We start from the raw sequence: 24,153 nt of genomic DNA, 5'->3' as shown, positions 1-24,153 counted from the left end.
GCCAAAAGTTGCCGACAGAACGGGTCAGCACATGCGCCATCGTCGTTATCAAGCCAGCACATATTACCGTGTAGGTGTTGATATGCACTGCCGTGTGTATGTGAGTACTCAATATGGGCGTCTCGGCTTGTCGGCAGCTTGTTCAAACGTTCATGGTGAGAGTAACCAATTGCCGAAGAAGATGGCGTTGTTGTTGGATATGGCCTCCCCTCCTCTCCGCGCCCATTCGCACCCACCATACACTCGTGGCGTAACTTGTCCTCAGCCTGCTGAAATCAAGTCTTTTGTCGTCGAGGTACTGGATCGTCGATACATCCTGATTCTGCGTTGGCATGAACACGTCGAATTGCACTGTCGAGATGCTCAAACAGCCCGCCTCTCCAATCGTATCGGCCGCCACCATGAGGACATCTGTTCCATGGGGTCCTTCTACCAAAAGGGTAGATGCCGCCAAAACGAAGCCAAGAGGACCAATATCGAAGAGCACAAAAAACGAAAAGAAAACAAAAACACGGCGCTTCCAAAGCCTAGAAGTATACTCGACACAACAGACTTGAGTTCAGGAAAGGGACAAAAAGAAGGCGTGTTGCGTGCTGCTGACAGAAAGATACAGCTAGTGGGATCACACCCTTCTGCTGTAACCATCTGAGCCAGGAACGTCTCGGGAGAAGATTCCATGATTCTTGCGGCAAAGCTGCTGACCTGCCGGGTGCCTGTGCCGCGTAATTCCAGGCGAGTCGCCGTCATGTATTTACGCCATGGTGCCATCCACCAAGAGATCGCATGCATATCATCGAGCTCTGGCCTTTCCTTATTCCAGCCACATCCTCCATCTCGTCGCATCCTGTCCGAGGAGTCTCACCATTTCCATGGTAACACAAAAGTCTTGGTTCTCGCCTCCTAGCAGAACCAGCGAAATCTTGTCAACGTATCGTGCTGTAGGTAGGTCTTCTTACTTTACCTACGAAATGTCATCGAGGAGCAGGGTGTCTGATGTCGGTGTGGTGTTGCTACCCGTCATATCACAACGGCTTCATCAAATGCAATGCAGAGTTCTCCCTTTTTACCAACGCAAGGGAGCTTCCATTCTGATGGACTTCAGTGTGCACTTTGCCCAGCATTCGGGTGAGTCCTTCAGAAACAGAATGTTTAGGGGTTTTCAATCTGACCAATGGACGACCGTTCCATACTTCTGTCTCTATCAGTGTCACCCTGGTGGTCGGTAGCCAAGGACTAGGGGACCCTAGCTGTTCTCGACGAATCCTCACGTCGTCTCTTTCCGTTGATCCCTCCCCCCCGATCATCCTACAACTGCAGTCCTGCACGGCGTCCGGTGCTGCGTGGCTCTTTCAGCCCTTCTGGGCATCAGACACCGTGCTTTTCCACTGCACCTTGTTACTCCCCATCTCCTCCTCTCGGAAACTTCTGTTTCTTCCGGTGTTGTTGTTGCCCGGCGGCATTATTCCAACCAAAACGTACAATAACAGTGCGGCCTGCAACGTTAAGAGTCCCAACACCTAATAGTGTGCAAGAAGCCCCTGGTTCTTTTGACACTATTCACCCAACCACGCGGAACCGGAGGAAGGAGCGAAAGGTCACGAAGAGGCGGAGAGAGAGACGGAGAGGCGCAATCGGGTTTGGACTGAGTGAGTGAGTGAGTGAGTGAGTGAGTGAGACCGGGTTCTCTGCCCGTGGCCTGCTGCCCGCACCCGTCTGGTCGACGCAGTGTAATAACCACTTGCTTTTCCGCTCGAATTACACAAGACGCTAGATATTATCCGCCTTTGCAAGCAAGAAACTGGGATTCCCGTCTCGGACTATCCATCCACTAGTCTCTCTTGTCCTTTTTCTTTTGCGTCTTGCGTCTTGTGTCATTGAAGAGTTGCTACCGACAGTTCCCCCGTTGTAACTCTTATCCCCCCCCCCCTTCTGACGCCATGGCCGCTGCACCTTGATGACACAGGAATTTTGATGGTTCTGTTGACTCGGATGCCGAGGAACAGCGGATAATATTTTTTTATTGATTGTTCTGTTTTGTTGAGTACGACAGTATGGTTGTGGGCAGGCATAGACTGCTCTCGCTCGCAGTACTTTCAGGTCTTGGTGTAGACGCTGTTCGTGGAGGTAAGCATTCATGTGTTCTTTAAGGCCACAAAACTCGTAATATCTCTAACATAAGCTTCAGTCTATCATTTACCTCGAAATGTCACCGTCAGCAGCATTCCAGAGGCACATAGCCAGAGCGCCGCAGTCGACCCAGATGAAGCACACATCTCACCATCCTCAGTTGGGAGTGCAGTTGAGGTGACCAATGCTTCTCAAACCTCTACCGTGCTTGAGACACAGGCGGTGGGAGTTGGAGCTGTCAACTCTTTGCAACCCACCGCGCAAGATACCTCGGAACCAGCGATCTCAGAACCATCAATAGCGACAGTACCAGCAAGTCTCGATCCATCTTCAGTAGTGACGCCGGAGACTCTGTTATCAACATTTACCATAACAGTGTCTCCGAGTTCATCGGGAACAGGTCCCAGCGATGAGATCAAGACTTCAAGCTTTACGTCTGATTACTTCTCCCACATCGACGAAGAAGGATTCACCATCACCACTGGCCCATTACCCTCATCTTCGGACTTCACCTCGTCTTCCTCCCTAGCTTGGAACTATGCACCGGTTGGGCAAAAGAGCGAGTCACTTGACCAGAACGAGGCGACGACTACAGCAAGGGCTGTACCGGGCGGGAATGTTGTGATTCCTCCTGAGATGCCTGAATGGGTCGAAATTACAGCGTCATTTCCCGCGACTGATATCTACTTGGATGGGCCATCGGTAGAAATACCAGTCTCTTGGGACCACCCTACTGCCATTACTACCTCTGATTATGGTCCCACACAAACCAACACCTTTACTTCCACTCGAGGGCAGTTCTGGAATCAGACAACAGCGCCCCACCACAATCAGTCATCAACATTGACCACGTCAAAAATGTTATCGTCGAGTACTATTGGTTACTGTGAGCCATCAGACCTAACGGCAACCGCCACAAGCTGGGATGTTGTGCCCATAAGTACAATTACGTGGGTCGGTGATCCATCGAACTACACGCAGCCTTACCCTACGCTTATTCCGCCCCCCGTCGAGACCATCGCGCCGTGCATAGTTCCGGTAACGAAAACAGCACCGCCTCCAGGGATCACATTAACCACCTGCTTTACCGTCACCGTGAGTGGTGGTTCAGCGACCAAGTCATGCTCAGTAACGGTCACCACCAACAGCTGGGGATACGGCCCTCAGACTTCAACAACGATCAGGTTTGCACCCACGGTCACCTACATTACCACAGACAAAAACCCGGCGGTTGTGTACTCGCCAATGCAGACCCCTGACTACGGCGTAACCAACGACAACACAGGGTCACCGAGGCCGACGCCTGTGAGCGTTGATCCGGTCAACCCACCAGTGTACAACACGTTCCACAGTGACAATAGCCCGGGCGAAGTAATCAAAACCGTACCCAAGCCAGTTACCGTCATCGTGAAGCCTTCCGAGGTGGTGATTGGCACTTCCACGATCGCCGACAAGCCGGCAACAAAGACACAGACCGTCGTGGTGGGCGGTGAAACCTTCACGGTCGGGCCAACCCAGATAGTAGGAGGTGGTGCCACCGTAACCAGGCCGTCTACAACCAAAGGAGGAGCGGGAGCAGGAGCGGGAGCAGGAGGAATCATTTACGCCCCCGTGCCGACAAGCACCAAGCTCAACGACCTGTCCATCATCGTGAGCTCCTCCGTAGCCGTAATCGGCACAGGCAGCTCCACCTTCACTCTCCCACCAAAACCTACCACGGTCGTCGTCGACGACCATACCGTCAGCCTCGGGCCCAGCGGAATAGCCATCATCGACCCCAAAGGCAACCCCATCATCACAACCGTCACCCTCCCACCACCCCGCGAGCAAACCATCACCGTCGGCCCCGGCCCCAACAACGAACCCAAAACCACCACCGTAGACGGCGTCCCCATCACCATCATCAGCTCCTCCGTAGCCATCATCGGCGTCGGCACCAGCAGCTCTACAATCGTCTTTCCTCCCTCAGGCTCCTCACCCACCACCATCACCATCGACGACGGCAACGGCAGTGGCAACGGCAGCCACACCCTAACCGTGGGACCCTCAGGAATCACCCTCACCGCGCCCCTGCCTCCCGACGCCATCGCCACCGGGTTCCCAATAACCACAACCCATACCCTTTCCATGCCCCTTCCTTCACTGATAACCTCCTCTGGTCAACCACCGCCACCAACGCCCTCAACACCAGCAACAGAAGTCGTCATAGCAGGCGGCCAACTAATAACAGCCATCGGCCGCTCTGTGGTAGTCATCCACGGCACCACAATCACCTACACCACTCTCTCCTCCCCCTTCACCACCGTCATTGACGGCCAAGACACTATAGTTTTGGATCCCTCCACTGGCGTGTTAATAACGCACCACCTCCCTGCCACAACCGCAGGAACCGGTGCAGGAGGACCAGTGGCAGTAACAACTCTAGGCGGCCCCAACGCCGATCCATCAGCTACCGAATTCGCAGTCGTCGGCGGCGCGACGATAACGAAAGTGGGCGCGTCTGTGGTGGTGGTCGAGGGGGTTACGTATACCGTTGGTCCATCCGCGACAATTACTGCAGGGACAATAACGACGGTGCTGAGCGGGAGTGGACAGACGGTCACTATTGGGCCGGAGGGCGTGGTGGTGGGGACTGTGACTATTGAGTATCCTGTTAATGGTGACGGAGGGGGGAGTACGACGGTTATTTTCCCTGGTGCTGGTGGAGGGCCGGCGGCTGTGGAGACGGCGTCGGCGACGGCTGCTGGTGGTGGTGGTGGTGTTGCTGGTGGAGGGGGCGAGGGGTCAGCGAAGGATGGGGATGGGAATGGGGATGATGATGAGGATGCTGGTGTTTCGGTTCAAGTGATGTGGAGGGCTATGATGTTGGGGTTGGGAGTGGCTGGGGCGGTTGGGGTGTTTGGGTTGTAGGAGGGAGATGGGAAGTAAGTGAAGGTTTCTATGGTTTACATGTTTTATGTTCATGTTCTTGATGTTTTCCCTGTCATGATTCTTTCTAAAGGAGTTATATATGTTTTGGGCTGGGTCACAGATACCTACACATCGACGGGCGCATTTTGGCGCGAATAACGAGAGACCAGACCTCCTTCCGTCAGGAAGGGCTCTCCATGTTCTCTGTTTGTCTTGGTTTTAGCGGTTTGGATGTTGTACAGGCACGGGAGTGAACGAGTAGGGTAAAGATGTGTCACCACATCATCGATGAAGAGAAGACTTCCATTGTATTTAGTTTCTTATTATATCCTCGACATAATACGTATTGACAGCATTGTTTTCTCCCACATGCCAGCTACCTGTCGCTCAAATACCATTATGCAGGCCAACGTGTAAATACCTTATGCCGGAGAACAAAGTTGTGATTTCGTGTATGAAACAGTTTGAAGCACAGGATCAATGGGATTTCAGACAGTATGAGTGTAATCTCAATTTGCAATGCATCAAGTAAATAACCAAGTAGCCAGCCGTTAACCAGATATGTGCAAGAAAAGGCGCTGCGTGCGTGGTCTTGTTCCAATGCCCCTATATCTCTAAACCAATAAACAAAGCAGGAACATACAAATCTAATCGTCGCCATTCATGCTCTTTCATCATCCGGGGGATTCGTAATGAACCACCACCAACAACTACCATATGTAAACTGACTGACTCATTGACACCAAAAAAAACAACAACAAACAACAAACAACAAACAACAAACGAGGCTGCTTTCCTTTCATCAACACTAATTCTACCAAGTAGATCTAAATGCTTTCGCTTCTCCTTGCCGCTGCCTCCTTCCTTCCTTCCAAGCCCGTGTGTTCCCTCCAACCAAACCGTTCATCCATCCATCGTACTACCAACCCGCGCTCCAACCACATAATCATTTCGTTCCATTCGTAACATGAGAAGTTTCTTTACCTTTGTATGTATGATGTTTTCTTGCTTTGATATATTGACTGTTGTGTATCCACTTCTTGTGTGCAAGCAACTCTTTCTTCTATGCAAACAAACCCGCCCCAAAGACCCGCAAGCACATCTACGATGGTCTTCTTCTCCTCGATCCTTACGACTTCTGGAAGAACCAACTCGATCTCTTATTCTCGGGCGGGTTTTGCTGCAGAGTGGCAATGGTGGGGTTCGTAGCCGTGGCACCACCGGCGATGGCGTCGCCGCCACCGCGGAGCGGCTTAGCGATCCTGCTGCCGATGCTGAACCCGCCGAGGCCGGCATCGGTGCCGAGTCCGCGCGTGCTGCCGGCCTTGGCGGCCTCCAGCCGGTCCTTGACGGCAGCGAGCTGCACTTCGAACCTGGTGCAATAGGAAGACGGAAGGTTAGCGCTGATACTGATGATAATGAGGGCATGAAGCAACAACAAAGGGGTAAACACATACTTGTGATTCGCCTGGGCCATCTTTTCCTGGCTCTCCTGGAGCAGGCTCTCGAGGCTCTGAATCCGCTCATTTCTCGCCATCAACTTGCGCTCGGCAATCGCCACCTCCTTCTTGAGGGCGGAGTTCTGCTCCACAAGCTGGCGCTGAACTTGCGTCAGCTGCTCGAGGTTGCGCTCGAGGAAAGCCATCTTCTTCTGCTGGGCGCGGTTGTTGCTGCTGCGGAGCACGTTGTTATACTGCTCGCGCGTCTCGTCAAGGGAGATCTCTAGCTCGACCACGCGCTCGCAGCGGTTCTGCAGATCACGCATCAAGCTCTTCTTCATGACGTCGAACTCGGCCAGCTGCTGCTGGACAGTCTTGCCATTGGCCATGGCAACTCCGGCACCACCGGCCTTGACGCGGCGCTGAAGATCGTCGACCAAAGCCTTGAGGTGCTCCGTCTCAGAGTTCTTCAGGTTGATATCAGCCTTGAGCTGCTCGACAAGCTCAATCTGGACAGCCGACTTGTCCGAGAGCGACTTGGCAAGAAGGGCCTTCACCTCTTCCTTATCAGCCTCAGTGAGGTTGCGAGACAAGAGGTCCTCGTGCTCTTGCTGAAGAGCCTCGAGACGAGCCTCAAGCTCAACCCGCTTACGAGCCTCCGCATCGCTCGAGGCAGCGCTGAAGCTGGACAACTCAGCTTGGCGCACAAAGCCCTGGGTCTCCACGAGCTTCTCCCTGAGTGCCTTGAGATCCTCAGGAGGAATGGCATCACCAGCAGAGCTGATCTCGAAGAGCGCATCTATTTGCGCAATCGCATCAGCAACTGCCCGCTCATTGTCGCTGAAAACGTCGCCAGAAAGGTCAAAGCCAGCCATCATCTTGGCCATCTTCTCCGCCTTCTTCTTCTCCTTCTCGTCCAGCACAGCGCTCGTCTCCTTGGCGCTCATCTTCATATCGAGCATCTGTTGCTTGACCTCGTCAAGCTCAGCCGTGAGTTCCGAGTTAGCATCCTTGAGGCCGTCAATGGTGATTTGGGCCTCCTTGTTCTCGAAGGCCAGCCTCTCCAGTTGCATCTTGAACTCGTTGGATTCGCTGATCAACCTCTCATTCTCCTTTCCAAGCTTGCTGTCGTGGTCCTTGAGAGCGACAAGCTCTTCCTTTGTTTCCCGTAGTTGCCTCTCAGCAGCCGCCGCGATACTTTCCTTCTCCGCGATCTGGTCTTGGAGCTCGTTCTCGCGGCGCAAGAACTCTTCCCGCTCATCCTTATCCAAGGGTAAGCTGGGAGTTCCCGCTCGGTCTGAAATAGCAGGGGTCTCAGCCCGGTTCTCAGGCAGTAACCGTGATGGTGTCGAAGGACGGGCTGTTGTCGCGGCTGACTTTGAAGGGACAATCGCAAGTTCCAAGGGTGGTACCCATTTCTCTTTGGGTACAGTCTCGCCACCACGCCATACTTGCACTTCGCTTTCCAGGTTGACGATGTAGTTCTCGAAGGACGTGATCTGGGTCTTGGCCTTGGCAAGCATCTGCTTGAGCTCGGCCGGGCTGAGTTCGGCGTTGACTTTCGCTTTGTTCTTGATCGACTTTGCTCTCATACCGAAACGTAGCGTACTTAGTGTTTCGGCATCGTTGTAACTACTGGGCGAACAGTTGATAATGAGTGTCGTTCGACTGTTACCACCCAACGATTCTTGGAGAATACGGGTGAGCTTCGAGTCTCGGTAAGGGACGTGCGAAGATTTGCCGTCTGTCAGGGCATTGATGACCATACCAAGAGCACTCAAACTCTTGTTAATCTTCTTTGCTTCCTCCAGCGTCTGACCACTGGCGCCCGTCTTGCCGACCTTTTCGGAACCAGCCAGATCGACCAAGAAAAGCTGACCGCTCTTGGCCGAGCCCGTCTCCACGTTCTTCTGGGTGATGGTGATAACGAAGATGGAATGCGAGCGCGACGACTCCTGGTTCATGTTGGTCGAAGCCACAGCTCTTGCGTTGCCACCCCTTCGCATGACTTCGTATACTTCCTGGACGCTTGAGACGTAGATCTCAAGCAGACCCTTGACGTAGACGCCGCGGTTCTTTTCTTCGTGAACTGGCAGGTTGTCGTTCTGAGGCGCCAAAAGATCACGGATTCGCTCCATGTAAATTTCCATATAGCTGACCCGGACGGTATACTCGATGTTTGCTGCGCTGGACAAGATGCTGGTAAAGATCTGCTCGACGATTCTTGGAATAACACCTCTGCCATCAGGGTCGTCTATACTGGTACCCATCATGGTATAAGATTTACCAGCACCGGTCTGACCGTACGCGAAGACGGTACCGTTGTAGCCATTGAGAATATCGTCGACGGTAGGCTTGATCGAGAAATCGAAGATGTCGGATTGCTTGCATGACATGTCAAACACCCGATCAAAGGTAAAGGAACCCTGCGCTTCTTTCGACTGTAGGCAAGGACAGACGGGTTAGCTATGGCGGTCCGACTCCATTGAAAGCGCGTTGAAGGTATAGCAAGACAGGCACAAGGGCATTGTTTGGCGCGAGAGCTAGGGGGTAGAGGATGGTGCTCACATCGACTGTACAGGTATCCGGGCCCTGGAAGGAGACGATGGGCTGGCCGCCCGACTCGATTTCGACCCTGTTCTGGGGCCGAAACCGAGCCACGACCTTGATACTATTCGACATTATGGTGATTCCCTTGCAGCGCTGGGCAGCGCACTGTCATGAAAGGCGGCGCGGCCGTTGTTCTCGAGGAGGACTGGTGGTTGAATGAGGGGGGGGGGGGGGGGGGGGGGGGAGGTGAGGGGAGATGGACAAGGAGCCCGGCCGCCTGCAGCAGAGAAGAGAGAGGCAGGGTCTCAGTCAGTCAGGGTCCAGCTGTCTCTCCGAGAAATGGATCCGAATATGATAAAAAGGTCGCTTGGTCTGGTTGGGCGCGTGTTCTCGTCGTCGTTTCCCTCCTCCGCGGTCCGTCGTGAGCGGTGGTTGTGGTGTGGTGCAGTTGCGGTGCGGTTCGCGGCTGCGGGTGCGGTGTGCGGAAGGTAGCAAGGTAAGAAAGGCAAAAGGTGTGAAGGTGGGCTGCAATGTGACACACTACTCGCCCGCCGAGGCACGTTAACGTTTCGTTAGGTAACTGAACCCCTTTGGGCTGCAGCGAAGCAAAGACAACAACCTAAAGCTATGCAAAGCAATGCAAACCTTGGGCGGAATATGTGAAAGGGCAAACGTGTGCAGAACGTGCAAAAAGGGGGCTGAAAGGGGGTATCCGCAGTTCCTGTCGCCGCCGCCCGCTGTATATCGTCCGTCGTCGAGATGGAAGCCCGGGCAGGAAGGGGTACCTATCAGTGATCACACGTGTGGTCGGTACCCAAGGGCAATCCAAGGGTCTAGAAGAAACCTACAACAGATGTCGAAACGCGATGAAGATGGTGGGGTCTTGTCGGTCAGTGCAGAAAGAGTCGCAGCCTGAGACGCTGGACGGACCGGGCTTGGACGGTGCGCAGCCAGTTGTTGCCAGTGGACGACTCGACTCGGCTGGGGCCTCTTGGGGCAAGAGCGCGCTGTGCGGACCCAGTCGTGCCTGCTGCCCCTGTCCCTAACAAAAGCGGGACGGCACTCGGGCGGCTGCCGTGGGGCTGCGAGGCGGGCGGCGACCGGTACCTCTAGATGTAGGGTACCTGTCGGAGGTGAAGATCGGATGTCCGGTCAACTTTCTCGACTGTCGCTTTGGCGAGATTTCCTTTGATGTAGAGATATCGACAAAGTGAAAATGTCTGTAAATTCCCAAATTACATACTTTAGTGATCAAGGAATCTTCGATCTGGAAAGCGCACCTAGCCTGATGGCAGGTACCCGACTCCCAAAGGTGGCACAAGCATGCAAGGAAGTACTCCTCAGAACTGTTTGCAACTATTTCCAAATGCATTCTTTAAAGCCTCCTTCTCTGCTGTTCAAGTTCCCGGTTGCCAATACTTTTCTTTTTGGTTAACTTGAGACCTCCAAGCTATGTCGTCAACATGAGCGTTCCAGAGGCTACAGCTGAAGCTAAAGTTCGACTATTCCCAGAACATGACAACCTTACCCCTTGTGTAAAGCATTTGCAATGAGTCAACCCAATATAAAATACTTTAAAAAGGATGAAAAGAGTTCCAAAAGGGTTAAGTAGAGGTAGTATGTAAGTAGGGTAGTTCGGTAAGGTACGGCCAGGACGTAGTTAGCCTGTCTTCCAGTCACGCAGGGACCGTCCGTTCAAGGTATGCCTGTTTAAGGTGAGCATGTGTCGAGGGACGCCGCTATTCAGACGATGCACGTTAGGAGCTACCTAAAAGCCTTATCGAATATATAAACCATGCGGATGTAAGGCGTTAGGCAGGTTCATGTATACACTGTCATAACAGCTGGGAAATGCAGGACTCTTTTGGTAAGCTTGCGCATCTAAGCCGGCCGACATAATGCTGTATGCTTTTTGTGATGAAACCAATAGACACTAGACCATCTCCTTTGTCACCTCCAGGACGAAGAGAAAAAAGAACACTACCTCGGGCTTCTTGGGTGAGTTGAGGTATCCAGGGACTGCCTCGCCAGATATGCTTGCCATGCTATGATACGAGCGCCTAAACTCCAAACCCGGCAACCGCCCTAATGTGTCAGCAAACCCAAGCAAACCCGCTTCCTCAATTGCAGACAAGCAGGCTGAGTCCCAGCCATAAATAAGCAAGAGATGCGGATATTTGAAATACAAAGAACGCCCCAAAAAGAATGACGCCTCCCAAATGCAATGTGATATCACGACATCCGTTCCATCCTCAACCCCCAAAAAGGAGTAGAACCGTTGGGTATCCTCGAGTGCAGATCCTCTTGTAACTTGTCGTCGGTCGACAACCGACTATCGGTATAGCCAAAAAGATCTGTCTCGAACAGTCCAGAAAGCCATACCAACACCGACTTGCAGCACCCGGGCCTATTATTGGCTTATAGCCATCGAGCGGCCCCGTGGTGGAGAATGCTGCTTATGTTTAATCCTCCCAGCTCTTCTCAACCGTTTCCCGGACTCTCTTGTGGTATTCTTTGCGGTTGTCCTTGTAGAGGTTGGAGGCTTCGACGTTCGCAGGCGATCCTGTGTTCGGGTCATTAAGCAGACTGGAGGAGACACTGTCAGCATATTGACCACATCCAAGTAGGCGACATGACGTGAATATCGGGGAGTCGCACCTTTGAATGCTTGTGAGGACAGCCGCCACGTCGTACGTAGGGCTCCAGCGGTTCTGGAGAATGTCGAGACAGAGTTCGCCGGTGGCGTAAACGTTGGGGTGGAACATCTCGCTGATGAACTTGACCGAGGGGGGCTTGTTGGGATATTGCTCCTCAAAGTGCATCACCAGGCGGAAGGTGCCATCCTCGAAGGGCGTGTCGGCGGGTCCGATAATCACGGCGTTCCTGTTTGGAGACTCTACGTCAGCCATCGCCGTGCCAGGGTAGACCGCCCATAGCGGTATCGTTGCGGAGACCATTCTCCTTACCAGGTCATAACATTATCGGGTACGGGAGAGGCGGAAACACCAGCGGGGGGGTCGGTTTGCATGCGCTGTTGAGAAGAATGGTGAGTATGTTGCGCTCATGGCGACCAAGTCATCAAGCGGTGTGAACCCAACGGGATGGCTCATCATGCCTCGCACCTTGAAGTCTCGCATAAGCCGGCGGCGGGCAGCGGTTGACATTTTGGCTATGGTGATGGGTGATCAAGTCGGCTCAACGTATGGGGGGAAAGTTGCAAGGTTGATGGAATAGGATGCGATGCTTTGTCCGAGTCGAGATGGGTGTTGTGATTAGAGTAGCGAAGGAAACAATCAACTGTTTTGGAAGATGCGGAGATGAATGACGGAAACCAGCAGAGCCAGCAAGTGAACGCGCATAACGACCGCTATCTTATCGTACCCAACTGATTGGAGGGGGCGTCACAAAGAAGCTGGGAGAACGCGCGCCGAGGGCAGTGAACACCCAGTGACCGGCTGGCAATTGCCGCCGGCTTGTGAAGTACCAACTTCTCAGCCAATCAATTTTGAGATAAAAGCGGTTGTGGCACCTGCACGTAGTGGCTGCCAGCTGCTGGATTGGGGGTTAACCTATCGCGCCACCACTTTGAAGGGTTGTCCAGCCAAACATCCAAATCGGACTGACAAATGAATCCCAAACACTGGATCTGATTGTGCATAACAGCCAATTGTTGGGTTGAATCATTGAATCAAGCTTTTTCTTGTGACACCCCCGGCAGCTGCCCGAAAATACTTCAACGCCACAGCAGGACTTTATGCCTTTGCTCGGAATTAACGCACCATTTCAAATCGTGTTGGGAGCTCGGCCTTTGCCCGACCCGCGCGTAAAGTGGTTTGCTTCTGCCCAACACTCAAAGACGCGCGCGGGACGACGATTGCAGCAAGGACATGCGCGACTGGGATAAATCATTGTGACGCGAACCGACTGTTAAGCGTGCAGTGGGCTTGGATCCCTGACTTTATACGAGCCGTATCCGGTACAGCTACATCTGTGATGTTGGCACTGGCACAGCAGGAGACTGCGGAAAGAGTAAAATGAACGGGTGAGCGTCCGACTCCGGATCCGTTTCTCCGCCACGGCCTCAACTCTCCTCCATGTTTCTCCATCCGCCCGGCTACGGCATGGGCACGGCATGGCCCAAGCAGGGCATTGTGGATGAGCTTCCCTTGTCTTTCAGCGGCAGACTCCACGGAAAACCCCGGATACCAAGCGTTTGTGGCCCATGTGCCCCTTGGGGTCCCCGCGAAAACCACGGTGGTGGCCACTTTTGGCGCTCAATTGGCGGGGTGAGGGAACGTTTTTGAGTGAATCCCTCTCCACATGTACCGTCACAAGCCGACCAGTGCCGTCATGGCATCTGACAAGCTCCGAGGAAAAGAGAGCGAGGACGAGAGCAGTGCTCGCCTCCCCAGCTTGTAGTTTATTAATCAAATTTTTTTTTTCAGTCATACTCTTAAAGTCTCTCCTGCGATCCTCTTCTTAATCATATTTCTTTCCTGCTCTTGCTGTGTTGCTTCTCCCGTTGTGGTGTTGTTCATTCCCAATTCGGCACATTTCCATCTCATCTCAGCTTCCTCAGATTCTCTCCGACATCTGCGCTGCGCAGTACCATACCCTGCGTCCTGTACCACATCGTCACCAGCTGCAGTTTCTTTCTTCCGACAGCCAAAATGGTCCTCTGCCACGCCAGGACAGCCGTTAACTCGGCTTCGCACACTTACCGCGTCGCTTCCTCTCGTCTTTTTTCCACCCAGTCTGCCCTCCGTCAGCAGATTCAGGATGCCTACATTCTCAGTGGTGTGAGGACACCAACGGCCAAGGTGAGCTACTCCGCAAAAACGACCATATCCACAAGATGGCGGATATGCTAACATCTACCAGTTCAATGGCTCTTACACCACCGTTCCCGCTCCCAAGCTCGGTGCCGTTGCCATCAAGGAGGCCATCAAGAGGTCGGGAATTCCCGTTGAGAAGATCACCGATGTCTACATGGGCAACGTCCTCCAGGGCTCTGTCGGCCAGGCCCCCGCGCGCCAGGCCGTCATCTTTGCTGGCCTTTCCCCCAACGTTGAAGCCATCACCATCAACAAGGTGTGCGCTTCCGGTCTCAAGGCTGTTGTCTTCGCTGCGCAAAACATTCAGCTCGGTCTAGCCGAGGCCCAGGTTGCTGGTGGTATGGAGAACATGACAAGGGTGCCCTACTATGTTCCCCGCGCTAGCGGTATGCCCCCCTTCGGCCACATCAAGATGGAGGATGGCCTTCTCAAGGACGGCTTGACCGACGTCTACAACGAGTTCCACATGGGCAACTGCGCCGAGAACACTGCCAAGAAGTTCCAGGTCTCTCGTGAGCAGCAGGACGATTATGCCATCCAGTCGTACAAGCGCGCCCAGGAGGCTTGGGCGTCCGGAAAGTTCGCTGAGGAAGTTGTCCCCGTCACCGTTCCCGGCAAGAAGGGCGACAAGATCATCGAGGTGGATGAGGGCTACAACGACATCAAGCTGGAGAAGGTTCCCACTCTCAAGCCTGCCTTCATCCGTGATGGCACCGGTACCGTGACTGCCGCCAACGCCTCCACCCTCAACGATGGCGCCAGTGCTCTTGTTCTCGGCAACAAGTCGCTCGCTCAAGAGTTCGGCAAGGGCTCGAGGGTTCTTGCCCGTATCGTCAGCTCTGCTGATGCCTCTATGGACCCCATCGACTTCCCCATTGCGCCCTCCAAGGCCGTTGAGCTTGCCCTCAAGCGTGCCGGCATCAGCAAGGACCAGGTCTCCATTTGGGAGTTCAACGAGGCCTTCGCCGCCGTGATCAAGGCCAACGAGAAGATTCTCGGTCTTGAAGGCGCTGTCGTGAACCCTCTTGGTGGCGCCATCGCCCTCGGCCACGCCCTTGGTAGCTCCGGATCCCGCATCCTTGTTACCTTGCTTCACCAGCTCCAGCCTGGCCAATACGGTGTGGCTGCCATTTGCAACGGTGGAGGTGCTGCCACCGCCATGGTTGTCCAGAGGATCGAGTCGGTATAAAAGGGGATATTGGGGCGTTAAGGATGGGTGTTTGTTGAATTCTCTTGTATCGGGATGAAGATTTGCAAAGCTTTGGAGTTGGTTGGGCTTCCTTTCATGTACAAATGGTATAGTGCGCTGCCATAAGCAGGGCCGGTCTGCACATAGTTACAACTGCATCTTGTTGGGTAAAAGCGACAGAATGAAATTGAAGATGTGAATAAGAACTGACATGTTGAGACTGACAATCATGGTGGTGGTGTAAATTTGCAACTTGAATCGAAGTGAACAAATGCAAGTCGTGCAACACGAAGCCCCAGGATTCGCACCCACAGCTTTTGGGTTAGGGTTAATGCTGTTCGGTCAGACACGCATCAATGCAGCACAGTGCAAACACACTCACCTCAACTTCACCTTTCTGAGATCGCAACTTCACTTCAACGGTCTGCATCTTTGTCTAGCAAACCAAACATCCAGCGACAACTGCAACGAATTTATATATCGTATCGATCCGGACTTTCTTTTGAGCACCAGCTCTCTAATTGCCTCAGCATCCAGATATCAGACTACGACGATACTTCACGACACACCCGGCCATTTATCCTTCACGAAGATCAGGGCGACTTTCGCATTTGCTTGAGCCCTGGCACGGCCGGGCTAGGACCTGGGAGGAGGAAAGCAGGAAGCCAAGTTGGAAGTCAACCCGACCGGCCACGAGCGCGTCAACAACAGATCAGCCACAGCCATGAGTCTTATTGCGGAATTTCTGGCCAGCATTCGCGGGTTCATACAGACTCAAAATGGTGACGAACTCCGCAACTGGCTGCTCGTCGAGCCTAATGTTGCTGCACATTATTATGAGCTTGGGCAGCAGTTGAGGTCGTCGTGTCCCGCCAATTCAGGCAATATTGAGAAGCTGGTCGAAAAGCATCTACCAGAGGAGGATGACGTACCTGAAGGAAGAGGCTCGCCATGGCCCGGCTTCAATTCGTTCATGGAGGAGTACTTGAAGTATTGGCGCGACGTAGATTTCAACGACATCGTTAAGCTCTATGGTCGGCTTAGCGACCTCCTCATATCATGTGCAAACGCACTTGCTAATCCTACATATGGCATCATGCTTCTACAAACCAGCATGTCGCTTTCAGAGGCACTCTCGAAGTTGGTTATGAGCATCACTAAGGAGCCTTCTCTCATGGCCCAGATCCAGGGCGACATGACTGGGGATGAAGCTGGCGAGAAGAAGTCGATTGTGGAGCTTGCCGCCGATATCATTCAGAAGATTTTCACGTCGTGTCTCACAGATCGATCAAGTACGCGCTGGCAACCTCCGAAGGGGAAGAAGATCGCTGTATATCTTTTCGCGAACTTGACACTGAAACTGCTGTTTGCTGTAAGTCTCATGCTCCCCCTTTCAGTGAGACCATAATGAGGAAATACTCATGGGAATACCTTATCATAGTGCGACAAGTCACGACTAGCGGTTCAAATGTTCACCAACCTCTCCACAAGCGGACCAGCACTCTCACTATACCCAGCATCACAGCGCGTGACTTTCCTGTACTATCTCGGCCGCTTCAACTTCGATCATGGCCATTACATGCGAGCCCACTGGTGCTTCGAAGAAGCATACCGACAGTGCCACCCGCAATTCCAAAAGCATCGCCGGCAGATTCTGATCTACTGGATTCCTTCGAACCTTCTCCTGGGACGTTTCCCGTCACAGCTGCTTCTTTTGCGTCCCGAAGCCGCCGGCTTCGGCGACATCTTCATCCCCATTTGCGCCGCCATCCGAACCGGCAACTTTGTCGCGTTCCACCAGGCCCTCAACGCCAGCCGAGACTGGCTCTGGGACCGCGGCCTCTACCTAACGCTCCTCTACCGCCTCAAACCGCTCGTCTGGCGCTCCTTCACCCGCAAGACATTCCTCCTTACGTGGGAGGGTGCCCAAGGAGGCGATCTGAACATGATGAGCGCCGCTAACCGCGCCGCTCCCGCCCTTTCCCTCGCCGACCTCGTGACAACCGCCACCTACGTCCAGAAGCTCCTAGAGGGCTATGTTCCCATTGCTACCGGCAATGGCATCACTCTCACCCCTCCCCCAGGCGGACAGCCAAAGCGACTGATGCCCTCGGAGGGTTTGATCTTCGGAAACAAGCAGCCGGATCTCGACAGCATGGAGTCGATCGTCGCGGGCTTGGTCTACGCGGGCTTGCTTAATGGGTTTATCGCTCGCCAACAGAAGAAGTTCGCCGTCGAGGGCGCCAAGCGCAAGAATGGAAACGCGGTGCTGGCGGGGTGGCCGTGCCCGTATGAGAGTATCATGGAAAGGTTCAGGGAGGACTACGAGGAGGAGCTGGCGGCGGCGGATGCGGGCGAGACGAATGAGCCGCCGGGGGATTTTGAGGATGTGCCTGGGTGGGTTAAGATGGGTTAAGAGTAGTTGAGGATGAGGTGTAAGAATTGGGAAGACAGACAAGCTCTTGAAGGTTGATATCGCTCTAAATATTGTTGCTTTTTACTCTATAATGCTGCCATGTAGAAGCGGCCACATAGACTGTATTGCCGTAATAGCTAAGCATTACATTTGCTATAGAGATTCGTAAGACATATTCTACAACTTGTAATGTGATGTTTTCCAACTTAGCACTATCGAGAAACGTGAGTAGCCTTGCGTTTGCCTCGGCTTAGAATAACAGAGCATTATTGAAAGTGGTGAGCTGATACGCAGACGAAATTGTTATTTTTAGTGCGAGCTCGTATTTACTTGATGAAGGGGGCTCACCTGGCTCACAGCCAACTGAACGTGGAGCGAGGAGGCAACCTGAGAACCTTGTCGACTGGTACGACCCGTACATGTATGACAGTACCTGCCAAGGAACAAGGAAGTCGCCAAACGGAAGTCGTACCTGCCTTGTGTTCATAAAATGTTTCATGTGCTGCTGCCGGATGAAGATCAATTTCTTCCTTGCGATTTTTTCTCTTCTTATCCAACCGCTCCTGCCCCATTGTCTTTTCACATTTCAACTTCTTTCTTCTTTCGACTGGAGCCAATTCCTACTTTGTTGCTCACTGGCAAACTTCGAGTTTAGCAAATCTGTTATCGTCACCACTGCATCGGCATTGTTTCAAGACAAGATTTTGGATTAAACAAATTCGTCATCACGAGCATCGTTTGCTCTTTCATTCAGTGTCTCGTCTCAAATAATATCCAATGCCCAACCCAGTTCTCCTCCAGAGCAGCACACCAGAAAGTCGAGACCCTAGGTCTACCAGACTTTTCTTGATGCCTCCGTCCCGACCACGGATCCCCATCATTTGTTTGTTTACATCCTTCTCCTCCCTTTTGCCAAAAATTTACGTTTCGACATCCATCATAGACCCGAGTTGCCGCCTCCGCCTCCCGACCTCCCAACCGCAACCAATTCAATTTCCTCCTTTCGAAAACGGTCATTTTCCACAAAAAAAACAAAAAAAGATTTATCCAATATAGAACAAGATATCGCCAAAAAGCTCGCCACACCCAACGCACAAAGACCAAAAAAAACAACCAAGAGCTTCAAATGGGGGTATATCGCCGAACAAAAAAAGATATCCTCGCAAACAAACAACCCGATCCCCAAATTAAGTCGAATAATAAAAAACCAGTCCGTTGCTTGCCGCAGCAAGAACAACAAGTGGTCGAGGGGAGAAGGGCACAAGATGGCAGCAGCCTTTGGCGTGCCAACGCGGGCTGCAGAAATAACAATAGACACTAGGTACTAAGCGTATGTATGGAGGGTGTGTTAAAAAAAAAAAAAAAAAAAAAGGTATGTAAAGTTCTTGTGTTGACTTCCGGGATTCTGACGTAGGCTGATGTGGTCGTCTCAGAGATGTGTGTCTTCGTCGTCGTCGTCGCCGCCGCCGCCGTTTCCCGAAATTCGAAGAATAAGAAGCAGAGTCAGGTACAATTCGGCCGGGTGTACCCTTGTATATCGGCCGCGAAATCTGGTGAAGAAGATAATCCAATGTCGTATACAGGAAATCGAGAATCAGCCTCCTAGGAACCCAAAAGGCCCATCTCCTTCTAGAACTGCGCAGGGATGGCAGTCTAGAGGAGAGTTGCAGCGGCGACAATGGCAACAACCAAGCCGGCAATGGCAGCGCCACCTTCGTGAGCCGCGCCATCGTTCTTCTTCGACGTGGTCGGGACTGGTGCGGACTCTTCGATTTCCGTTAGTTCGGGTGCTTCCGTTGTCTCGGGGGCTTCGCTAGTAGGAGTTGAATCGGTGCCGTTCTCTTTGAAGATACCACCCCAGAGTACGGGCTTCGAGGCCGACGGTGTCTCGGAGGACTCAACAACGGAAGACTCTACTGTGCTGGACGCCTTTGAGGATACTGGAGCCGACGACGTGTGGACCGAAGAAGAATAAAAAGAAGAAGAAGAAAAAGAAGAAGAAGAAGAGGTGGTGGGAGGAGGAGTTGATGTGGTGGTAGGTGTCTCCTTAGTCGAGGTGGTCTTGGGAGGATCAGGCTTCTTGGTCGTCGATGTGGTCTTGGGAGGGTCAGGCTTCTTGGTGGTTGAGGTCTTGGGCTCTTCATCGCTGGAACCGTCGACGTTGAAGACCACGATGTTGGCAGTCGATCCCTTGGGAACGGTGACAACGCAGAACTGAGCACCGCCAACACCCTTGGTGGAAACGGGGCTTTCCAAGCCTCCAACGCCGTGCTTGGAGGGATCGATGGAGCACGGCAGGCCATTGCAACCCCCAGAGGGGCACTCGATCTTGACACCAAAGCCGGGCTTCGTCTTCTTCCAGTCGCAGTCCATGTAAATGGGATTCCACGCAATCTTCAGGTACGTCTCACCACCCGAAACGGTGTTTGCTCCAGCAACATAGGGACTCCAGTTTCCGATGGGCTTGGCCGGGCTGCCCCAAATGCAGCCCTCGGCAGAAGAGACGCCAGGCGCGTTGATATAGTAACTGACGAAGGTCAGCCGGGTGGGTCACAAACATCATCATCTTTGGATGTACTTACTGCGCAGCGGTTGAGTCCCAATAAGAGGGTCCAGGCACAGCGATCTTGGACTGGCCCGAGATATCTGTGGGAATAATCATGGCCTCGTTACCAGGCAAGACAGTTTGGCAAAAAGACACAACCTTGCCAGCCTTGTTAACTACCTGAACAGTACCGGTTCCATCCACACAGTATGGTTTATCATCGAAGGCCTTCTCAGGCGTTCCTTTGTTGCAATACAGACCACCGTTCTTGACCATGTATTAGCGCTTCACGTCTGCCTAGGGCGAGGTATATTTCAACTCACCATTGACTGAGGATAGACATAGGTCGAGTTTGGTTCCCATTGCGCCATAACCTTTCCAGGAACACAGGCATATGGGCACCACTTTCCGTCTTCGCATGGCTCATCGGGGCTCATGGCGAAACCATTGTTCATGCCTCCCGGAACAAACACAAGGTCAGGATGGTCGGGCAATGAGCATTGCGTCTTCCTCTTTTGCAGTTGAGGCATCTCAACACGCTCAATGGTTTCCTCGACATGACTGTGTCTCCTCGTTGGACGTTCATGAAGATGGCGATGACCCCCATGACCGGCAGAGACAGGTTGGGCACTGAAGAATAATGAGGCCGCGCCAAGGGCGGTCTGGAATGTGGAGAGCTTCATGTTGGCTCTAGGGGTGGTTTATTTGATATCGAATGGTCGTGGAGCTCAGCGCGTCGAGATATAAGCTCTGGTACAAAGTCGGTTTGCCGTTCAACTGATATTCAACACTAACACTTTCCCTATTCAGAACTCGAGCCGGTGTTCATAGGACATAAAATCGTAAAGATGATCAGGTCGGAACGATTGTGAGAAGATTCGACGAACACTAGACAAGCCGAGGCGCGTCGAGCTTCGAAGGGGTCAAGATCAACGAGTGTGAGGTTCCAACGAAGGTCCGTGGAGGAAAGAAAGATCAGAGAGCGACAGAAAGAGGTGCACGAGGAGGGAAAAAGCTAAGCTTCACCCCAGACGGGGGAATGGGATGGGATTGGGATGGGTCGACGGGGAGCCGAGCATGTTGTGGCCCATGTCGTGCCCCATGTCCTGGCGTTTTTCCACTCAGATATCTCCCCGGGGCGGGCCAACAAAAGGAAGCTGTGTGGAAGGGGAAGACAAGCTACCTGCAGGTCGCGATAAACTCAGGGGGTGTATCCAATCAGCGAGTCGACCGCTTCGGGGTCCCTGGGCGCCTCATCTCGGCACCGGGTGGGCTGGTGGGCTCGAGGTGGCATCGGTAGGTGGTGTCCTAACGGGTTCATGCCAGGAACACCTCGTCGCGACCAATGATCGGTGGTGTTGGATATTGTGCCGCTAACCCCAAAGCGGTCGATGAAATGAGGACTTTTACAGCGATGTTCAAATCAAGGCGACAGGCTTGACCCGTCCACTCGTTGTCTCCGAGGAGAGGTGTTAGGGAGACGACGAAGGATGACATGAATAGTCAACCGACAAGCGATTCTGTTCGGAACTTGCCCATCTGGGAATGAGATGTGACCGCCGACCGGTTTGGGTCGGCACGTAAGAATGGAATCTCTGCCCTTTTGGTGACGGAAATGGCATTCCTTTTCAGATTGCCCTTTTCCACATGTGTACACCTCGCTTGGAGATTGCTGTCGTCCAGGTCCTCCCTTTGGAGTTTGAACCCTTTTTCCCCAAATCCCCACGGCGATCCCCACGGTGAGCGATGAGTTTAAAGAGCAAAAGCGGGCCCACCGGGCAGGGCCTGGAACTCGTGGTCCATTTTTTCTTACCTCAGGGGTAGTTTGGCCGAGTTGGGGATTGCACCTTTTGGCAAAGAAACTCTCGATCAGGAATCAGGCTCGTCAGGTTACCGGGGTAACTCATTGGTCGTTCTAACGGTCGCTGTGCCAGACCGCTGCCACGGGCTTCAGATGCCCTCCGATACAAGACTGGAAACACATGGCCTGCCTGCCTCGACTCAAGTCTGAGTTATGTTGTTGTCGACGATGCACGGAGTCGGACGATTTTGAGAACACAGACACAAGTTAATTGTTAGGGCGAGTCGGAACACTGTTTATGGGGATTGCTGACGCAGTCGGCCGATCAGAATATTAAGGTTTGCGGGAAACCCGGGAACCGACAGGTAAAGAGGTGTGTGTGTGTGTGCAACGGTAACGCAGTGTGCAGCGCCATGGGCGGGAGGGAAAACTGAAGATGAGTGTTTGTTTTTGCTTTCTCTCAGGGCAATTTTTTTTGGATGTGATGGGAACAAGAGCCAGCGCCACGCATGAACCCCCCCTCCCTCCAACATTTTCATCACTCTATCGCATCTGTCGGTTGACAGGTATGTCGGTGGTCGGAACTTACCGTTTTTTGCCTGCCCGTTCGGAGTGCGGGAAGGACATTGATGCGCGGAAACAATTGTTTGCTTGCTGAATGGAACAACCCGAGCTGACAGCCGCGGCTGCTGGCTGCCAGAAGCACGGAAGTGGAAGGTGTCTGCAGATCGCCGACTACTGTACGTCGGAGCTGTCAACAAAGCGAAAGCTTGGAGGGCGTGAATGTCAGGGGAAAATAGCGGTGTCAACCCTAACCCTTATCTATTGCCAACCTTTTAACCCAGCAGCTGTCCAGTGATCACATCGTTGACGACATTTTCATCAAAACACCAAAAATTCACACGTGTTGAACAAGATGGATTTTCGCCTTCTTCAACCATCACTAACCACGGATCTTTGGAGCAAAAATAATTCCAAATTTCAAATATCCATTATTATTATTTTGGTGGTGGTATATGTCTAAGGTAAGCATGTAAGCAGGTATCCTCACAAGCTCCAGTAGCGGTTGCCAGTGAGCGAGTTATCCAGATCCTCTTCTTCTCTTTCAGTTCTCTTCCTTTCTTCTTCCTCTTGTCCACCATCTGATATCATCGATCCTCCACCCCATATGGAATGGGTCTGGTTGCCATCCATCTATCTCCTCAAGTCATGCGAGCAAAGCGGTCGGTAGTTCCGCGTTTCTCTCGTATCCTCCCCTTCTCTACCTATGTAGGCATTCCTGCAATCATGACTCCATCCAACTCTTCAACAATAATGGGAAGCGATGTTTAGACGCGCTTGACACCAGGGACGGCGGAGGGAACACCGGAGGGGATAGGGACTGAGGAGACCTCGGGCGCGACGGCCTTGGTGCCATCGACGACCTTGCCAGCAACGTCAACCGGAGCGGGAGCGGCGGCGGTGGCGTCAGTGACAGGGGCGGCAGCGTCGACGGGGGCAGCACCATCGACGGGAGGGACGGCGCCAGCAACAGCATCGGTGGCGGGGGCGGCAGCGTCAGCAACAGGGGCAGCGGCATCGACAGCAGGGGCGGCAGCGTCGACGGAAGGGATGGCCGCAGCAGCACCGTCAGCCGGAGCGGTAGCATCAGCGGGGACAGCGCCATCGACGGGAGGAATGGCAGCGGCAGCGGCGTCGGTGACAGGAGCAGCAGCGTCGGTAACAGGGGCGGCAGCATCGGCAGGAACCGCGGGAGCGGCGGGAGCCTCAACAGGAGGGATGGGAACGCCAGCGGCATCAACAGCAGGGGCAACACCGTCAACGGGAGGGACGGCAGCGGCAACGTCAGCGGGAGCGGGGACCTCAGGAACAGGAGGCACAGCGGGAGCGTCAACGGCCGGGGCGGCAGGAGCTTCAACCGGGACATCAGCCGGGACGGCGGCCGCAATGTCAGCGGGAGCGGGAACCTCAGGAGCAGCAGGAACCTCATGGGCACCTTCAACAGGAGGAGCCTCGACGTTCATCTGCTTCCAGTGGGCCGCACCAGCGGGAACGGTAGGAACGCCGGTCGAGAGCGGGACAGAGGGCTGAGGAGCATAGGCGGAGGCGTTATCGAGAGCAGCCTTGGCCTGCTGGCCGACTTGCTCGACGGGGGCGGGGGTGGGGACGCCGGTAGAGAGGGGGATGGCGGCCGCGAAGACGGAGGAGGCCGATGCGGCGAGGAGGTAGGCGAAGAAAGAGGTGGTGGTCTTCATTTTGGATAGTTGGTGGTGGTGGTTGGTTGGATGATTGGATTGGGTTGTTTAAAATGGGTATAAAACTGGTGGTTTGTTGAGTTGTT

General features: G+C 53.4%; 7 protein-coding genes across 7 annotated transcripts; 3 read left to right on the top strand and 4 right to left on the bottom strand.

Annotated features, from left to right (window-relative positions):
• The first annotated feature begins 1,847 nt into the window (after positions 1–1,847).
• SMAC4_04782 (uncharacterized protein) lies at positions 1,848–5,340 on the top strand. Its single transcript, XM_066090179.1, has 2 exons — positions 1,848–2,124; positions 2,186–5,340. Exons 1-2 carry the CDS (start codon positions 2,052–2,054, stop codon positions 5,035–5,037), a joined length of 2,925 nt encoding a protein of 974 aa, XP_065946535.1. The 5' UTR covers positions 1,848–2,051; the 3' UTR covers positions 5,038–5,340.
• Positions 5,341–5,550: 210 nt separating this feature from the next.
• Positions 5,551–9,281, bottom strand: SMAC4_04781 (uncharacterized protein). The gene is made up of 3 exons (XM_066090178.1): positions 9,045–9,281; positions 6,495–8,917; positions 5,551–6,410 (listed from the first exon to the last, which is right to left on the bottom strand). Exons 1-3 carry the CDS (start codon positions 9,156–9,158, stop codon positions 6,167–6,169), a joined length of 2,781 nt encoding a protein of 926 aa, XP_065946534.1. The 5' UTR covers positions 9,159–9,281; the 3' UTR covers positions 5,551–6,166.
• Positions 9,282–10,752: 1,471 nt separating this feature from the next.
• Positions 10,753–12,340, bottom strand: SMAC4_04780 (uncharacterized protein). Its single transcript, XM_066090177.1, has 4 exons — positions 12,149–12,340; positions 11,993–12,057; positions 11,685–11,909; positions 10,753–11,612 (listed from the first exon to the last, which is right to left on the bottom strand). The coding sequence occupies exons 1-4, from the start codon at positions 12,188–12,190 to the stop codon at positions 11,489–11,491; spliced, it is 456 nt and encodes a 151-aa protein (XP_065946533.1). The 5' UTR covers positions 12,191–12,340; the 3' UTR covers positions 10,753–11,488.
• A 1,131-nt stretch (positions 12,341–13,471) lies between these two features.
• Positions 13,472–15,249, top strand: SMAC4_04779 (uncharacterized protein). The gene is made up of 2 exons (XM_003346558.2): positions 13,472–13,846; positions 13,908–15,249. The coding sequence occupies exons 1-2, from the start codon at positions 13,697–13,699 to the stop codon at positions 15,048–15,050; spliced, it is 1,293 nt and encodes a 430-aa protein (XP_003346606.1). The 5' UTR covers positions 13,472–13,696; the 3' UTR covers positions 15,051–15,249.
• A 79-nt stretch (positions 15,250–15,328) lies between these two features.
• Positions 15,329–17,674, top strand: SMAC4_04778 (uncharacterized protein). The gene is made up of 2 exons (XM_003346557.2): positions 15,329–16,422; positions 16,492–17,674. The coding sequence occupies exons 1-2, from the start codon at positions 15,775–15,777 to the stop codon at positions 17,464–17,466; spliced, it is 1,623 nt and encodes a 540-aa protein (XP_003346605.1). The 5' UTR covers positions 15,329–15,774; the 3' UTR covers positions 17,467–17,674.
• Positions 17,675–18,857: 1,183 nt separating this feature from the next.
• Positions 18,858–21,461, bottom strand: SMAC4_04777 (uncharacterized protein). The gene is made up of 3 exons (XM_003346556.2): positions 20,335–21,461; positions 20,049–20,278; positions 18,858–19,993 (listed from the first exon to the last, which is right to left on the bottom strand). The coding sequence occupies exons 1-3, from the start codon at positions 20,692–20,694 to the stop codon at positions 19,120–19,122; spliced, it is 1,464 nt and encodes a 487-aa protein (XP_003346604.1). The 5' UTR covers positions 20,695–21,461; the 3' UTR covers positions 18,858–19,119.
• Positions 21,462–23,140: 1,679 nt separating this feature from the next.
• SMAC4_04776 (uncharacterized protein) lies at positions 23,141–24,067 on the bottom strand (the record flags this gene model as incomplete). The annotated part of the gene is made up of 1 exon (XM_003346555.1): positions 23,141–24,067. One exon carries the CDS (start codon positions 24,065–24,067, stop codon positions 23,141–23,143), a length of 927 nt encoding a protein of 308 aa, XP_003346603.1.
• Positions 24,068–24,153: the final 86 nt, after the last annotated feature.

This window comes from Sordaria macrospora, chromosome 3 (genome assembly GCF_033870435.1).
Source record: "Sordaria macrospora chromosome 3, complete sequence".
Taxonomy (NCBI): domain Eukaryota; kingdom Fungi; phylum Ascomycota; class Sordariomycetes; order Sordariales; family Sordariaceae; genus Sordaria; species Sordaria macrospora.
Note: the sequence above shows the minus strand (reverse complement) of the source record. Positions and strands in the feature narration are given on the sequence as shown.

Excerpts from the sequence above, each read along its gene's own strand:
- SMAC4_04780 (XM_066090177.1), bottom strand. The coding sequence starts at position 12,190 with ATGTCAACCGCTGCCCGCCGCCGGCTTATGCGAGACTTCAAG. Across the intron at positions 11,910-11,992 it reads CCCGATAATGTTATGACCTG|GAACGCCGTGATTATCGGAC; the intron begins GTAAGGAGAATG and ends GTCTCCAAACAG. Across the intron at positions 11,613-11,684 it reads GTCCTCACAAGCATTCAAAG|TCTGCTTAATGACCCGAACA; the intron begins GTGCGACTCCCC and ends TGTCTCCTCCAG.
- SMAC4_04777 (XM_003346556.2), bottom strand. The coding sequence starts at position 20,694 with ATGAAGCTCTCCACATTCCAGACCGCCCTTGGCGCGGCCTCATTATTC. Across the intron at positions 20,279-20,334 it reads ATGTCTATCCTCAGTCAATG|AACGGTGGTCTGTATTGCAA; the intron begins GTGAGTTGAAAT and ends TACATGGTCAAG. Across the intron at positions 19,994-20,048 it reads TGGGACTCAACCGCTGCGCA|TTACTATATCAACGCGCCTG; the intron begins GTAAGTACATCC and ends GACCTTCGTCAG.
- SMAC4_04779 (XM_003346558.2), top strand. The coding sequence starts at position 13,697 with ATGGTCCTCTGCCACGCCAGGACAGCCGTTAACTCGGCTTCGCACACT. Across the intron at positions 13,847-13,907 it reads TGAGGACACCAACGGCCAAG|TTCAATGGCTCTTACACCAC; the intron begins GTGAGCTACTCC and ends AACATCTACCAG.
- SMAC4_04781 (XM_066090178.1), bottom strand. The coding sequence starts at position 9,158 with ATGTCGAATAGTATCAAGGTCGTGGCTCGGTTTCGGCCCCAGAACAGG. Across the intron at positions 8,918-9,044 it reads CGGATACCTGTACAGTCGAT|TCGAAAGAAGCGCAGGGTTC; the intron begins GTGAGCACCATC and ends CCTTGCCTACAG. Across the intron at positions 6,411-6,494 it reads ATGGCCCAGGCGAATCACAA|GTTCGAAGTGCAGCTCGCTG; the intron begins GTATGTGTTTAC and ends CTATTGCACCAG.
- SMAC4_04778 (XM_003346557.2), top strand. The coding sequence starts at position 15,775 with ATGAGTCTTATTGCGGAATTTCTGGCCAGCATTCGCGGGTTCATACAG. Across the intron at positions 16,423-16,491 it reads CACTGAAACTGCTGTTTGCT|TGCGACAAGTCACGACTAGC; the intron begins GTAAGTCTCATG and ends ACCTTATCATAG.
- SMAC4_04782 (XM_066090179.1), top strand. The coding sequence starts at position 2,052 with ATGGTTGTGGGCAGGCATAGACTGCTCTCGCTCGCAGTACTTTCAGGT. Across the intron at positions 2,125-2,185 it reads TGTAGACGCTGTTCGTGGAG|TCTATCATTTACCTCGAAAT; the intron begins GTAAGCATTCAT and ends CATAAGCTTCAG.